This window comes from Grampus griseus (genome assembly GCF_964374135.1).
Source record: "Grampus griseus genome assembly, chromosome: 1".
Lineage (NCBI taxonomy): Eukaryota > Metazoa > Chordata > Mammalia > Artiodactyla > Delphinidae > Grampus > Grampus griseus.
This window is the reverse complement of record NC_139017.1, coordinates 125,450,976-125,469,115: the sequence shown is the minus strand read 5'-3', so window position 1 is coordinate 125,469,115 and position 18,140 is coordinate 125,450,976. Positions and strand designations below refer to the sequence as shown.

General features: G+C 37.3%; 1 protein-coding gene across 4 annotated transcripts; it reads right to left on the bottom strand.

Moving 5' to 3' along the window:
• Positions 1-236: 236 nt before the first annotated feature.
• On the bottom strand, positions 237-17,605 carry SERBP1 (SERPINE1 mRNA binding protein 1). 4 transcript variants are annotated; one of them, XM_082648247.1, is made up of 8 exons: positions 17,179-17,605; positions 13,234-13,384; positions 12,597-12,737; positions 12,395-12,484; positions 11,679-11,798; positions 8,792-8,969; positions 5,045-5,218; positions 237-3,453 (listed from the first exon to the last, which is right to left on the bottom strand). In XM_082648247.1, the coding sequence occupies exons 1-8, from the start codon at positions 17,489-17,491 to the stop codon at positions 3,397-3,399; spliced, it is 1,224 nt and encodes a 407-aa protein (XP_082504373.1). In that variant the 5' UTR covers positions 17,492-17,605; the 3' UTR covers positions 237-3,396. The 4 variants fall into 4 exon arrangements, with proteins under 4 accessions (XP_082504373.1, XP_082504371.1, XP_082504370.1 ...); XM_082648245.1 differs by having other exon boundaries at positions 11,679-11,753; positions 17,179-17,588; XM_082648244.1 differs by having other exon boundaries at positions 12,395-12,466; positions 17,179-17,588.
• Positions 17,606-18,140: the final 535 nt, after the last annotated feature.

Sequence of the window (18,140 nt, the reverse complement as noted above, 5' to 3'; positions counted from 1 at the left end):
CAGCTCAATGGTAAAACCTGATAGTTTTACAATGTTTATAGATTATCTCACTAATTACTAGAACTGAAAATCTGACTAGGGATTTTACTGCCTTGTTACTACTGTAAAGCATTCTAGTCATCACGTTCCAGGCTTTCTCCAGTGAACCTGGAGATGTGGCTTGTAAGTGTTCCGACTCCCTAAACATTTATTTACACGTTAATCTCAGCAGAATTACAAATGTCTGCATTAGAATCTATTTTCTAAGCATTTATTTATTTTCTTTACAAAGTAGAACTACAGGCATCTGAGAGCCTGAGAATTTGCTTTACCAATTACTTCAACGTTGGGATACAGATGTCCATTAGTATACCTGATATGATCTTACCTTAAAGTCAAAATCATTCCAGTTCTAGTAGCTCCACATTTCTAAGTTTTTATTTAGTCCTTTACTATTTGTTGATTCTTTCCATATAATGCTAGTGCTCTTAAAAATATATTTTAAAAATCCAATATACCGTATTCAGACTTTCTATGCAACTCCCTAACAGCATAACAAAATTTTTCTATTTCAGGACAACCATCTACAGCAATTCGAAAAATAACACAATCAAAATGAACACTTAATATTCTCCCTCCACACCCACACCAACAAGCCCCAAATGTATTTACAACTAGATATATGTCCTGCCTCCACTTTTTAAATAAAACTGAGTAAACTTAGACGTATAGTGCCTAGCGACACATATTAAAATCTTTCATAACTCTGCACAGGTCTCAAAACATTTAATTATAAAAAAAGAGACCTCATCCCAATCATCAATGCAAACTGGAAACATGTTAATAAAAAATATAAGCTCTGGCATTATTTCCATTTAAAAGCATCAAGATAAAAGTTCATTAGAACATTCTATCAGCCACCAAAAAACAAACGACCCCCCCGACATTCAGTATGGTTAACCTTCACGCTCAAAAACATGGTTTGCTAAAAAGAAATGCCAATTGTCTTGTCAGTCCTTGAAATTCATTTTACAAGAACTTTCTTATTATAATAATTAAAATAGGTATCCCTCCCAAATGTTGACAGCCTAGTTTAATAAACACCCCACATAAACAAACCTAAGTTTAAGGAGGAAAAAAGAAATATGAGCATTACCCTTGGGGGTGCACACATAGAAAACACATGACGATAAATGGGCTCCTATTTGATTGTTTTTATGACTTTTAAGAAGTGAGCATGAAAATAAAATCTTTATTTTCAGTTATTACCCACCAATAAGAGAAAGTTAGGTTCACAGTTTTAGCTCTTGACACAAAGTGAACTAGGAGGCAAATTTACATCCATCAGATACAACTAATGGACCAACTTTTAAATTCCAAGCTATCTTGAAAGCTTGCAACATACCAGATATTGCTGTGTATTCTCTAGTGACAGAATGCCAGCAATGGCTGACAATGAATAGAACTTGTGATGGGTTTTTAATAGCAGTGTTTTTTTATATGTTGCTAGAATCAGGAGGTTTATAACACATTCATGTCCAGAAATGAGTTAAGATACTTCTAAGTCTAAACACACTTATGTATGAGTGTGTTTAGGAGTATGTATGTTGCAATCTCAAGAGGGGTAAAAGTCCATATGGACTAAATTAATACTTGCCTCTGGGTAGCAGGTATGTTTGTAAATATAAAATTATGTTAAACATTAGCACCAGTGCAGAACATGCTCAGCATCATAAGATCCAAAACACCAGCACAAGTTTATCCATCATTAAAAAAAAACCAATTACCTCCTTCCTAAGATGTCAAACTAGTAGGTAACTAGGTTAATAAATCTAATCCCAATGAACAACTCTTGTACTGTACAATTTCTCATTTAGAAGTATAGGGGAGAACTAATCAGCTAAACAGACATTTTATGATTTAAAGTCTTAAATCATAAAGTATTTTAAAAACTGGACATTACCATAGATAGAAAATTACTAATAATAGTGACAAAAAGATCTTCAAAACTGTAAATAAAACCCCTTTCCTGTTTATCAATAAATGTTGCAGAAGACTTAAAAAAAAAAGGTCCTAGAAAGCCTGTTTGATTATTCTCTCCATGTATGTTTTAGTCAGTGGTGATGCTCTCGATCAAGAAATCCATTATTAACCTAATTCTCTAAGGGAGGAAGAGGTAAAAGATACTTATCACTTTCTGTGGAATCTATCAACTTAAGACCAAAATGAATAGCAATATAGGAAATTCAGAAACAGTAAAATTTTTGGTTTGTATTTCATGGATGGTGCTGCTGTTCCAACCTTATAAAGTAAAGCTGTCTGCTTTCCAAATTCCAAAAATTAACATACCCCCCCACTTACCATACTAACCAGTGCCCTTTGGTTTCTTTAGAACAAGGGTTGAAGGGTTGATTATGGATGTACAATTTTGATTTGGGACCTTTCACACATACAAATCATACTGAGCGGCCACTTACTTTACAGAGCAGTTTAAATATTACGCATTAGCCAAATTAACTTGTTCCACCCACCCTACTGGAGGAGGAAAAACCCAACACCCATAAAACTACTTCACTTGACAGTATGTGTCTATCAACAATAAGTAGCTTAAACAACTTTCACCAGTAAGGTGTCTAGATTGGTTTTTAAAACAGGAAAGTGACATATTTTAAAAGTAAATGTAATTAAAATTGTGAATCAATTATAAATTGAACCTAATGAACCATGCAGGAGCAAGGGTTAATAAACCAATGTGCTTTGAATTTGTTCAAGTACGGATATTTTTGTATATAAAGATCTAGCATATATAACAGCTATCATGAGAAGTGAAAAAAGACCTTATCCCCAGAAATGAAAATATTAAAACTAAGTTAAAATACATAAAGTAGTTAGTATTCCACACAGCATAAAATTTGACAATCAAAGTTTACATGTCTCAGTTGACCATGTGTGAAAATGCAAAGCAGGTATTAAAACTGCTATTATGTCCAATATTTAAAACCAGTTTGTAATAGGGGGAACATCTAAATCCTTAATTAAAAAACACAAATGAAGTGAAAGCTTTAAACTGGTACACACTGTTCACACCTATATTTCAAGTTTGGAAATGCATATTTGCAAGCAGCAATACAAAAGTATTCATGAAGAATGCATAATCTCTGAAAATTATGAAAACATCCCCGCTACCAATACATTTCCTAAATACAAAACTGACTACCATATTGTTACTTCTGTGTAGCAGGAGAAGTTCATTTTCAAAACAGATAAAATTCAGTCTTTAGGTGTGAATGGTATGAATGACAGTCTTTTTTTTTTTTTTTTTTTTTTTTTAAATTTCTTAGTCGTTTGGGATCCTTAAGCATGCAAGCCTCAAAGAGGAGGGTCCACAAGGAACCAGGGTTGTCTTATGGCATCCAGTTAAGCCAGAGCTGGGAATGCCTCTGGGTCATCCACATCAGGAGCAGAAGCACTTGACTGAAAAAGAAACAGAAGCAAAATTAAAGATTTTCAAATCTTATTAATATATTTCCAGTGTCTACATTTAGACACAGAATTCTGGAAAAAACTTAGTCTTATTACAATAAGGAAAATATGTCAAAGCTTTTACTTTTGAAAGGCAAAATTATGGATCAGAATAGGACTACAGTTGGGGAGAGATTGGGATTGGCAAATATACACTACTATATAAAACAGATACCTAATAAGGACCTACTATATAGCACAGGAAACTCTACTCAATACTCTGTAATGACCTATATGGGAAAAGAATCTAAAAATGAGTGGATATATGTATAACTGATTCACTTTGCTGTACACGAGAAACTAACAACATTGTAAACCAACTATACTCCAATTAAAAAAAAAAAAAGAATAGGACTACAAATATTTGCAATGAGCCTTGTCCTAAATTTCTATCAAGATCTCAGAAAACTCCCTAGCAACAGCATGGGTTATTTTTCTAATAAATCACACAAGTAGATTCACACAAGGTATGTATGTGGATTCTTACTCAGTTGTTCAGTATCCTTTTATTTTCCCCACTTGCTAAATAAGAATGGTAGCAATAGGACAGCAGGCTAAGAAACCAATTACAATTATTGAAGCAGCACATTCATGGCTATTTACAGTCAAAATACAAATTTTTACAAAACAAAAAAGTATTGAAAAGATCCATATACACAATGCCTTTAAAAAGAACCCATGTCACAGAAAGAAATAAAAAATCACTACATTGTTATGGGTGACCATAAAATCTAGGATATTAAGTTACCACTATAATCAAACATTGGCAGACTCAATCAAGCAGATGGGTCCCCCAATTTGCATATCAGGTGTTGAGAATTCAGGAGGACATTATGGTTGTTTCCTAGGTAGACCATAAGAGACAATAAACTAACCCAAGTTATCTCTAATACTTTAGTAACATCTAGTCATTAAAACCATGGACTTTGGCATCCGACAGATCATTTCAAATCTACCAATTACTACGGCTTCTATCAATGTATTTCAGAAGAATTTGTTTTTTGTCACACTTAGTACAAGGCAATGGAGATTACAGAAAATAGGACACAAATGAATCCCAACTTACAGAACAGCTCTCATGAACAAAAAACAATCAGTCAATGCCACAAAATTATACAAAGGAAACAAAGGTTTTATTAAGCTGAGCCCTAAAAAGCAGTGAAGATTTGTCAAGGCAAAGTAAGTATTTGGCATTTCAGGCAGACCTTACCAAAGGCCAAGAATTACCTTGGTTCCCTTCACCTGAATTTCATCTTCTGTAAAATGGTGGGGTTTTTGTTTGTTTGTTTTTGTTTTTTTAGCACAGTACCATAACTGGCACCAGATAAGTACTCGATGAAGGGTGGTAAACTTAACTACTGGCAGCACTATTCAGTCACATAAGTGCTTTAAACAAAAAATATAACCTAAAATGCAATTTCTTAAAGGCATGCATGTCAACCTTTTTCTTCTTCGACTTATGTCCCCAAAAGGACCTAGGGCAGTGATATATGGAAAGAGGTCCTCGAATTACTTAAAAGGGTAAAAGAAGCCTTAAAACTACCTTGTCAGTCCTGATGCCACGGTTTGGACGTCCACCACGCCCACGGCCACCTCGTCCTCCCCTGCCACCACGTCCTGGGCGGCCAAGGTCTCCAAAATTGATCTCCAGCTGAGACGTTATATCATTTGCTGGCTTCCGGAAATGGTGATCCATAACCGAGTCTTCAGCATGAGCCTAAAAATTTAAGTGAAGGCCACTGGATGATTAATAGGAAAGTAATGTTGCACACTTCTAAATAATGAGTTTTCTCCTAAAAAGACCAAAAATCCAACCTGCTCTTTGTGTGAAAAAATATAGAAACACCTCTACAGGTAATAAGTAAGCTTTGGGATCAGCTACAGTAATCTAGGAGGAATAATTCCCTTCACTTTTCTCTATTTCATGTTCCCTTAACTTTAAATTATAGATGATATTATCAAGTCTTGATTAGAGATATAATCACAATTATTCAAGTGGCTGGGCCCCATCTCACACCTACTGAATCATCATCTTTAGCAGTGAAGTATGAATAAGTACATTTAAAATATGCCCTTCAGATTAGCATTCCAATGTGAACCTCTGAGGAAGACTTGGATAGATGGTATATATTTCTATTAGAGACATTATTGAATATTTAAGTTTTAAAGAGAACTTTTGCTCTATACTCTTCCAACTATGACCTGGGAAAGAAATTATATATAAACTTCTCAAAATGCTTTTCTGTTCATATATAACTATGTGTTCTTCCATATAAATTGGAGAACTACAAATTCAAGTGAAACACAACGTTACATAAGAAAGGAACCTTGAAAAGCTGTGCACAAATAAAACCATGCCTTAAATTTACCACAGGAAGCTTCTTAAAAATGAAGTCATCATATTTGGGAAACCCAGATCCTAAGCTACATAATGGACTCTGCAAAAAAAGGCCAGAGAATTTTACACTGCTTAATATCTGATCTCTTTTGTATGCTTGGGGTAAATGGGTTTTAATCTTCCAGTTAGAAACTTCTCATACTAATTTAAAGTATGTTTTAATTTTTCTAAATACACATATAATCCTCTTTTCTGAAGAGATATTTCACTCTTTCTAAATAGCTTGTAATATTACGTTAATAATTACCTTTTAAGTACAAGTAAATTTTGTATTTTTACACAGATTTTCATTCCTTTAATCATCGAATACCCAAATTAAATGTCATCCCTTTAGGTGAACTTTAAAGGCAACAGAAGATTCTTTTTAAAATATTATAAAGGAGCATAAAACACAGATGCAAACCCACAAAATCACTAGCAAATTAAAGTCAATGATATATACTAAGTCTCTGATTTTAAACGTTAGCTATTGCAATGATATCAATTTATCAATTAAAAGCATTTATAGGTTTCCAGAGCACAGAAGCAAAAAAACTTAAGTTGATATACTACTGAAAACATCTTGAAGGTTTTACTATAATAATAAAGAGGAAGTCTGGATGTTCAGGTTACATCCCCAACCTTCAAGTTAACTAGTAGGATAAATTTTTTACAAAGTTTTTTTTCTAGAGCACTGTATGACAATGAGGAAATAAGAGCTCTGGTCTCAGCTGTCAATAATTCAGTTCTCCATTTCTCAAAGTTTCTTTCTTTCCCTAACTACTTCATATTTGTTGTGAAGATGAAGATAAGTAAAAGAGAGAGAGTACTTAAAGCACTGTATACAACAAACTTGAAGACCTATCATACCGATCTTTCTCAAATTACAATGGTGTTGCATCCTGATAAAACCTGAATATCTTTAAATCCAAAATACATTTAATACACCTAACTTACCAAACATCACAGTTTGGCCTAGCCTACCTTAAATGTGCTCAGGACATTTACATTAGCCTATAGTTGAGCAAAATTATCTAACACAAAACCACAAAGCCTATTTTATAATAAACTGTTAAATATCTCACATAATTTATTAAATGCAGTATTGAAAGTGAAAAACAGAATGGTTTTAAGTGTATCAGTTGTTTACCCTCATGATCAGGAGGCTGACTGGGAACTGCAGCTCGCTGCCACTGCCCAGCATCACAAAAGAGTAGCGAGTACTGCATATTCAGCCTGGGAGATCTAAATTCAAAATTTGAACTATGGTTTCTACTATATGTGCATTGTCTTCACACCATTTTAAAATCAAAAAACCAAAAAGTTCTAAGTTGGGATCAATCTGTATTCAAATGATAAGGCCATATATGCCAGTAAGGCTGGATTTCATGTACATACATCACAAAGGCAGCATAACTATAAGGGTCCAAACATACAAAAGTGGCTTGATAATGAAAATGTCCTGATTTCAAGATTACTCACCAGCAATTTCACATTTTATAATTTTCTAAAATTTCTAATTATATACATCACCTTGTATAATAGTTATTTCTTAAAAGCTCGATGTAAAATAATACTTAAAGCTGGGACACCTAACCTGATGTCTAAAAAATGCATGAAGAGGCTTCAGGGTATTAATGATACTAATGATACAATATATCAGAACATTTTATATCTGTGTGTCCTATTCTGGAGAAAAGTTCCATCGGGACCCCAAAAAGGTCATGAATAATTGTCTCCAAGGTGCCAAGGTAAACCTCTTTCACATTAACCTGAACAGTTTAATAATTAGTTCAAATGAACAATCTCCCCGAAGTGAACTTTCATGGTTCTTTAAATAAAGAATTCTCTTTGTTTTACAGATACACAAAACAACTTTGTCTGCAAGAACTACAAAAAAATAACCAAAAGCATTCTAATGAAGGAAGATGTTTTTTCTTCCCTACAGGAATTGACAATATCCTCATTTATACTACCTTCATGAAGTCAATGTTTAAAAAATCATCTCCAGGGCTTCCCTGGTGGCGCGGTGGTTGAGAGTCCGCCTGCCGATGCAGGGGACACGGGTTCGTGCCCTGGTCCAGGAAGATCCCACATGCCGCGGAGCGGCTGGGCCCGTGAGCCATGGCCGCTGGGCCTGCGCGTCCGGAGCCTGTGCTCCGCAACGGGAGAGGCCACAACAGTGAGAGGCCCGCGTACCGCAAAAAACAACAACAGCAACAACAAAAAAAGTTTAAAAAAAAAATCATCTCCAAACCTCTATTTTATTTAAAAGTATTTCCAAGTTTATTTCACAGCTATTTTTTTGTTTAGAAAATTAAAATGTGGATTTTATTGAATCTTTTTATTACAGGTTGCCTTCATAACATTTCAATTTAACTTTGTGACTAAAATCTCATACTTACACAAACCCTAAAAGGATACAGCAGTGAGATTTTCCTCTAAGAATGTGCCCCAAGGCTTAAATAGAAGCTACCAAATCAAAAGCCACAAACGTTTTTCTCAAATATTTTCATTAGTTTCCTTGTTTCCTAAGGAAAGGAAACTCATAAATTAATTCTCTGGTCTTTACAAGACATCACTCCTCAGTAAAGAAGGATAAAGATTCCTGGATATTATATATGGCATACGCAGACAGTTTCCCACATAAAAATGCAAACCGCCTAACCTAATACAAGTCTTAATGACTCCGTTAGGTAAGATTTTTTAAAATATTACACAAATTTGAAAGAATGATTTCTTAGACTATATGATAATGCAGTTTATTTTCCTCTTGGGGCAATTTATCTGCCTCAAATAATCCTATGTAAAACTTTTTATAAACAGATTACCCACGTGAAATTTTAACACAAAAATTGTAAATGCAATTCAAGACATCTGAACATTTTCAAACACCACAAAACTTCATTTTACCTCTTCACTCTTTGACTTATGAAGAACAAATCCCTTCTTCCACTGCCCATCAGCACCTTCATTTGGTTTTCGGATATTAAATTCTACTTTTGCCCGGTCCTTATTTTGAATAGCCTTCCATTCATCCAAAGTCATTTCTTTTGGGCCTTCTTCCTTTACTTCTTCAACTTCATTCTCCCTGTGTGAAAATGTTTTAAGTTTTACACGTGGTAAGGGGCTTATAAAATCATATAACTTACAATTATAAGTAAGGAAGTTAACCTTGGCTGGTTGGTAATCTTCTAGATTACCCAAGGACAGGAGAATCACAGTTTTCTTTGTAACCCAGTGGCTAACATGTGACTTGGCAGAGACCAGGAATCCAATGTTTGAATTATTGAAAGCGTGGATAACTAAGGAACATACAATTCATCTTCATAAACTCTTAAATGATCATCTATCAGTAACACAATCTTGAATTGGCTATATCAAACCTAGAACACATTTTTTAAAACCACACTACTGTTTTTAAAACTTACACTATGTGATTAAAATCATTAACCTAACTTCTCCTAAAACACATTTTTTAATTTCCATAATTTTTCACAATACATAATTTATAACATATATGAATGTAATCATCTAGGACATCCATAAGCAACCAAGTTTCATATTCTAGAATATAAAAGAACTGTTCCCCTATCCTTTAACACTTAAGGCAAATCTTTAATTTCTACAGATCTTAACGTTATATACTCCAACTTTCAAACGAATCGGTATATGAAAACAAGACTACAGTTTCACTAGTAATGGAAGTTTCTACAAAATACTGGTTTCAATGCTTAACACCAAATTAGTTATTTCTAAATATAATTCTCAGGCTATAACTATTACATATTATCCCTTTCCCTTTTTACAGAAACAAAGCATGGGCCTAGGAATCCACTATTTAATCTCAATTTCCAATTGTCACCAAACAAGTTGTTTGCTATTTTGGGAGCATTGCTTTCCAAAGATAGCAGGTGATTCAGTTAGCCTTGCTCAAATATCTTCTGTCTGTGCTACTACTCTTTACTGTTTGACAAATCCCATCTTAAAACTTCCCAGACCAAGCTTACACTGAATTGATGAGATCTAGACTGTAAAGTCCAACCCTGTCAGTTTATATATCAGAAAACTAAAGACTGAAAAAAGGTCCTAGGCTACGCGTAAGTTGTACCACAGCCAAGAAAAGAACTCGGCATACCTTTATCATATCATGAAACCATGACACCTACCGTCAAGGGTAGGATTGTAAGGATCAAATGAGACAAAACAGAAGCTCTAGAACTATACATAAGGAAGCTAATCAAATTCAGCCAAAGCTGTTTCTTAAATTTACACCTGCGCATGCAAGACATAATACTATGTTCAGATTCCCCCCTATTCTGGGGTAAGACTAGAGGCTGTTCTAATGTCATCATCATGGTCTTTAGACCCAATACCCCCTTTTTAGTCCTGGGAACTGAGCTAAGGATTTGCTTCTAATACCCTATCAATAACATCCTTTCCTTCTGATAAAGTTATAATCTTGTCAGATCACTCTTTTTTTTTGCAGGCGGAGGGGAGCGGGGGTTTGCGGGCCTCTCACTGTTGTGGCCTCTCCCGTTGCAGAGCACAGGCTCCGGACACGCAGGCTCAGCGGCCATGGCTCACAGGCCCAGCTGCTCCGCGGCATGTGGGATCCTCCCGGACCGGGGCACGAACCCGTGTCCCCTGCATCGGCAGGCAGACTCTCAACCACTGCACCACCAGGGAAGCCCCCCAGATTACTCTTAAAGTGAGTTAAACATGAACTCTTCATTAAGGGAACAACATTTATGTTGAGCTTTGTAAAGTACTTAATGTTACGTAAGGTTCATCTATCTCACCTATCACAATTTCATTGTTTACCACACAAAATTAAGACTCCATAGTTTCGTATAAATGAATTTATATTACCAAGTTCTACACATCACTTAACACCATGTATTTTTATCTACTCTCTCCAATAGTAAATTGATTATTATTCCTTATTCAAACAAATCCACAAAATATGATTTTCCAATCATTAATAGTGGTTCACTGTAAGAACAACTCTTTCTGGAGAAAAAGAGAAGTTTAGAAAAGCATTGCCTCCCTAAATGATTTGAATATGCCCTGATTAAGAATTACTGACCTAAATAATCTGTAATGCAAGACTTTAAACCACATACCGAAAGAAATGCCTGGCATATAACTTCTGCTTGTATTGATGGAAACCAGAGGAAGGCATTAAATTATTTCTACTAGCATAACTTGAGTCTTTAAAACTCTCCCACACCCTTGAACAAACAATTTCAAAACCGTCTTCTAGTGAACTGACAACATATTCTGGTGCTTGCTCTCCTCACACATTTTAAAACAAGCCAATAATGCTATGTTCCAAATTCTATGTTGATGGAAAAAAAAACTTCAAGGAGATGGAGCAACTAATTTTAAAATGGTCATGTTTTCTCATTTTAAACTGTATTAGAATAAAATTTGTATAGTTACATAGAGTCCAAAGTACTCTGAACTACGAGTTCCAAATATTTCTCAGGTTAAAACAGCTATTTTTGTGCTTAGGGTTAACAGGATTTACTAAAATACGTATCTTCCATATCTTTTTAAGATGACAATGGTAACTTCAAATAGAAATAACCACTTCTATTTGTCAAACCATTAGAGCCCAACATATACATTTGTAAACCACTCCTCTAAACACTATTTGAGGGAATGGAGTACAATAAAGTCTCTCCTTTTAAAAAGCAAATAAATAATAGCATTAAGCCTACAGGTTGTTTTCTTGCTAAACCCCAAACATTTCAATGCTCGAGCATTACCGCTACCGTACACACAAATCACTTACTTATTTTCAGTGTCCGCAACTGGATGTTCTTCACCTTCAGGTGTTTCCTCAGTCACATTTGATTGCTCCAAGTCACTGCAATTATAAGATATTGGTTTCTGAATGTATTTGGGGGACTCTCTAAGGAAAGAAAGAAAAAAAAAGGCATCTAGGTCCATTTACATGTAGCTGAAAGTCTTCACAGAAATATTTTAAAATTCTCACATTCCCAATGTCTTTTCCTACTAAATTTACTCCCCAGTAGACCACTAAGAGAAAATAATTTAAAAATGTATACTGATCCAAGTTATAGCTCAAGTACATTACTCAAAAAGTAGTATGACAGCAGTTAGTTCTAAAATAAAGCCTTACTGGCTTTTCAAATTTTTGTCATCACCAAAGGGGTCAATAGCTAGAATAAGAACTATTAAGTAAGAAACATACAATAACATAATACCCAAATAACCTCAAAATAGGATTTCAATAAAAGCTATACATCCATATGAAAAGAAAAATTAGTACCATATATTTTTGAAACGTAGAAAAACTGGTCATTTGATACATTATAATCTAAACATATCCAAAAAAGCATTCATTATCTTGTAAGGAAGTAGCTCTTGAGATAAGAGCATCCATCCTTGTCCCAGGGACAAGTAAAAATTTAATGGGCAAACCTCTAGTAAGGTATAAGATCAATTTTATTAGAAGTATTTATTTAAAAAAACCAGAATACCAACGTTAATTCATCTTTGACAGTTCCCCAGTTGTGAGATCCGCTACCTCCACGCTTGTCCTCATGCTTCAGGCCACTGTAATGTGAAAAAGAACTAACAAAACTGAGTTAACATAATACTCTTTAGTTCTAGAAATTCAAATTTTGTTTTATTAAAGTAGTAGCTTCAAATATAAAAGTATAATAAAAACCAATATAAGACTTACGATCTATCACTTCCACTATGCCTATCAAATTCACGTTTGCCACGAGAATCAAAGCCATCTCCCCGGCCCATTCCTCGTCCACGACCTCCTCGACCTCTTCCAAGACCACCACGGCCTCGGATAGGCCGGTCAATAATTGGTCTGTAACAAATAAAAAAATATTATATACTTCTAAGGTTTCTGGTAAAAGGAAGAAGGGAAATTCAAAGGCTCAAAGATGCAGGAACATATTTACTGGCTCATATCCCAAAGGAAATCAAAACTAGGAAACTCCCCAACGTAAGAAAATTACTTTGACATTCTCTAAAACTTTACTACTAATGCATATACTTCTTCCTTGTTACTCATTTCACATTATAATCTAGTAAAACTGCTATTCACCAATATACATAAAAATTAAAATAAACACATGTAACCTTCATAACTGAAGTGTTTCATTACAAGAAATCTAAGTTTGAATACTAAAAACTGTTACCAAAATGTCCTAAGAACAACAACACATACTTAGACGTTTCGCTAGAAAAACTGATAAAATTAACTAGCCACACTGCTTCCTGGCAATTATGCTCAATTTATCTGTGTTAAGATGTCTCTCTATAAACTGACAAAACATGAAGAGATTAAGAAACAATCTTGCCTATCAACTGAAAATTCTCCTCCTTCACCCTTTTCTTCAAGTGGTTTTTCAAATCGTCGTTCACGAGGTGGTCGCCTTTCTGGTCTCCTATCAATTATCTTCCCTTCACCCTGAAGTTGCTGATCAGGTCTTCTTCCAACGCGTCTTATTCCTAAAATGATTTTAAAAAAAACCACGTAAGCAAATTATTTTTTGTAACACAAAAAACTAGGCCTAGGCTGTTAAAAGAAAAAAAAATTTACTCTTTAAGTCCATTAATTAGCACTTCCCACTGAAAAAGGCTAACACTGGGCATCTCTAAAGTGTAACAAGGTACTTCAGAAAAATTCCTATTTAAATAAACTTGTTTCAAACTTCCATTCAGTTTGCCAAATCACTTTTTTCCCCTAAAGCATTCTCTATAACTGACCTGGAAGTCATTTGGGTAGCCATTATTTCTCTCACTTTTCAAGATGCCAGTCTCTTAATTTAAAATTCTAAATTTAAAGAAATTTTAAGCAAATGATACATTTTGGTTTTAAAGATACCAAAGATAACACCATTAGCCATTCATAAATAATAACCAAGCAAACCAACACAATCACCAGGTAAAGACCCCCCAAAAAACCCCAGTGAAGACATTATTTTATTTTATATAATCTGGAGGGGGAGAAAAAGAACAGAGTAAAAAGACTGATGATTCTATGAAATTACAAAACTGAAAGGAAAACAAATGGCATTTAAGATTACATCTCTGATGGATAACAAGGTCTTACTGTAGAACACGGGGAACTATTGATATATTCAATATCCTGTGATAAACCATAATGGAAAAGAATATATTAGAAAAAAGAATGTATATATGTATAATCGATGAATCATTTCACTGTACAGCACAAATTGACACATTGTAAATCAACTATACTTCAATAAAAAATTTTCTCTATAGTTGAAGATAGCTATATAACAGCAAAAAAGTACCATTTTCCTCTCCTGTTGCAGTCTACATACATATATATGTATACATATACATACATACCACACCTAACTTTTAAAACATACTGTTATGCAATCAACAGGAAATAGTCCACTTATTTTATTATTATGGAGATTTTTTTGGTTTGCCCTTTCAAGTATCTTCGTTTCCAAAGAATCTTTAAAAACCACATACACAAAAGGACCCCTTTTAAGCAAGACACAGAAATAGAAACTTGTGAAACTAAGTGATGGCTGAAGCATTTACTGATTTCCCCCTTCATTCATTACTTTTTTCCTGTTAGTGTCAGAGGCCAGAAAGGCAACCAATATGCATTACTGGTAGCCTTAAAGATAATAAGTAGATTGATGGTTAAATTCATGACTAATATTTTAGGTATGCTCTAATTCCCAATCCACAATTTCTGACAAAGTCAAAAAGCACCTGAGGAATTGGTTTCGCAAGAAATTAAGTTGGTTCACTCTGGTTCTTTCTAAGAAAGTGTAACACCACCAGGATGCCCCCAATTGTTCGGCTGCTGGTAGCCAAAGTCAAACGGTAAATGTCAAACTCTTCAGTGAAATTTTAAGGTCCATTCCATACACTCTCAGGACAGACCAGAAATCTTAGATCTTACACCAAGGCATTTTAAATAAATTTCATCAGAGGTAGTGTATTAGGGTGGAGCTATGGAACCAGTCCTTATAATATCCAAGCCACACACCCAAGTGAACAATGGCTTGCTTCCCCACCCCAATATCCAGTATCAGGCTTACAGAATCTACAACACTTACAAAATAAATCCACCCAATGACTGACATTTAAAAATGCAAGCGTCTCTTGATTTTCACTAGATTCCAGGCTTCTAACATTAAAAAAACAAATGAGTAGATGGTGTCAATTCTCAAGTTCCTCAAATGGCCAAAAGACAAACTACAAAATTCAAAGAATATAAGCATCAACACACATCTAAGGCAAGTAAGTCTAGGATCATGCCAGGACCTCTATTCAAAGGCAAGGAACACATGATCAGGTTAACAATCAATCCCATGACAAGAGGCAGGGACTTTGTTTACAGGTCTATCCTTCCCCAATGCCCAGAATTGACTGCTAAGAGGTAAGGCCTCAAAACGATTTTTTTTCATTCAATATTTTTATAGGCTTGTGTTTTATGCAATTTAAGGTTAAGTGTGCTCTGAAATGCTGACCTAAGGAAAATGTTGATAGGTAATAATGGAAGTTTTCCCAAGGAAAGACTAGTGAATGTTGAACTTGGTCCTGGTCATAAATTTATGAAATGAATTTTTAACTTTGTAATTTAAAATACTAGGTTCCCGCTAAGAGCTTATTTCAAAAATGGGCTTTATGATCAAAACATATGAGGGGTTTAAACCATGCTTTATGTTTCAAAAATTCAAAAGGGGTGAACACACTTCAGATTCCATTTTTTCACGTACTTTCTTTGGATTAGTGTGATGAAGGAGGTAAACTTGAGCAGTTTAAATAAATACACAAACCAGTGTTCCTTAACACAGAAATTAGATTTATTACATTGTGCTACAGATTGCTATAAAACTTAGCTGAATATTTAGTCTAAACGATGTATATACATGCTTTCTAATACTCCAACTTGTGCTTCCCTCCCCAACCTGTAATTTTAATACAACTGTTTTATTTACCACCTAGGTTCTTCACCCCAAGCCTCACAAAGCTCTCTGTATTTTCTAAAAATTCTAAACCAAAACCTAACACAATTGTTTTGATTTTTTTAATTTAAATTAGTTGAATGTTATCAAATTCGACTAAAGCTAATGAGAACTCCTTTCAGAAGCACGTGGCAAAATTTCAATTTTCAACACATAAAGGAAACCTTTAAGCTTCAAAGCTTAAGTCCTACACCTACTTATTACGGATCGTGTACACTTTTTCTAATCCCCCACTGTTTTGCTTTCTTATCCATCACAAAAGACAAACCAGTAACGAGTGAGAGAGCAAAAACCAAAACCAAGTTCAAGACAGTCCTGAGAAGTTTACAGTGACCTGGAAGCAACTACTACCCGCCAATGAAATCCTGACCATGCTTCACGCACATGGGGAGAAAAAGCTGCACTCCAAAAGGCTCTGCAGCAGCTAAACGCTGTGACAGCCTCGGCACTCTTTGCACCACGAGGCCCAGGCCAGGCCACACCACATGAAACACTGCATGCGGGGGGTCCGGCCGGAGAAAAAGATCGTGACCCGAGGACGAGCTTCAGGATTTCCTGCCATCACCAATCTTCATTCAGAATTCCCGCTTCTGCTCAATCCAGGGTGGCCAAATTTCTCTCCCTCCCAACAGCCTGACGCACTCCAGCAAGTTATTAAGTTTGCAATAGTGGTGCGGGCGAGGGGATAACGATAAAGCACAGGGGGCACCTAAAAGGGCACCTTGCTCCACAACATCCGATAGGCTCGAACGTAGCGGGAGGGGCGTAGGTGGAAACTCCGACCCCCAGCTTTTCTCGGGGGTACCCCACGCCACTCTGGGAAAAGACGGCAGGGCAGGAGCCTAAAAGACACAACCGCACCTCAGAGCGGCGGGCTAAGAGAAAGCTCTGAGCAGGAAGAAGCCGCGGAGGCCCCACCATCCCATTAACAACAAACGCTCCGAAAAGGAGCTCCCTTCCCCGAACCTCGGCCCATGCGCTCGCCCGCCAAGGAATCCGGCGGGAAGACAACAGCCTCCCAGGATCCCGACCACGCTCCTCCGCTCAGAACCTGAGGCGGGAAGGGGTGGCTCCAGGATCCTTGCAGGTGGCGGTTTGAACTTGTGGCTACCACGCTCCCAGCACCTTCGCAGGACCTGGCTTTCATCAGGCGGGGGAAACGCGAAGAAATCGGCGGCCAAGTCTCCCGCGGACCCTCGGAGCTCCAGAAGCCAGTGGTAGCCGCCAGTCCCCTCGCTCCTTCCCTCCATCCCGGGTCTCCCCCACCTTCCACCACAGCTTTACCTTCTTTCTTAAGCGCCACGGGCGGCTGCGTCTCCTCCTTCTTGTCAACCACGCCGACGTTGGGGGGCAGCGGGTTCTTGCGGTCTTTCTGGGACTCTTTACGCAGCTGTTTGCCCGCCGCGTTGGAGTTTGTCTGGGCTGCGGCCTGAGCTGCGCTCTTGGCCCCAGGGCCCCCAACGCCGCCCCCGCCGGCTTCTTTTTTCTTGTTCTCTGCTGCCTTCAACACCTCGAAGGGGTCCGATTCGTCGTCAAATAACTGGTCGAATCGGTTGGTGACCACGCAGCCGAAGCCTTCTTGTAAGTGCCCAGGCATGATGGTGGCTCGGCGGCGCGTTCCTCCACGGATTGCAGCGGGCCGCGCCGAGCCAAGAGCGCCTGCTTCAGCTCTTCCCACAAGATGGCCGGGCCGAGAGAGGGGGGCCGTCTTCTCTTCCGGCGCCAGGCAGACATCCGGGAGCGGCCAGCGCCGCGCGGTACCATGGGGTGTGTAGGCCGAAGTCGCCTCTCCCGAGGCGGCTCCCAGCGTTAGGACTACAATTCCCAGAACACACGGCGCGACAACTCTTCGCGCGCGCCTCAGAGGCGGGACCTCACCGAGGGAGTGGAGCAGCAAGCAGAGGGAGGAGAAGAGTGGTGGTGGGCGGAGCCCTGCCACCTGCTCTCGCCACCCTTAAACTCTCCGGGTCTCGAGCTGCGCTGAAAACAGGAAAACGGCTTGTTTTGCTCGGGAAAGTTCTGAGTTTTCGCTTTTACGTCCCGCCTCTGGCCCAGGGCTAACTTTCCCCACCTGTCCGGGAGGTCAAGGTGACTACCAGTCTTACAAGTGGAGACTCACAAACTTCCAGGGCTGGAGGGTTGCTGAGGTGCCGCACTTGCCTCACGAAGGCAGGACCCGCTCTGTGTCAAGTCCCTAGCTGATCAGTTGCTGGAGTCGCCCTCCTGCAGCCCCAATAATGAATTGA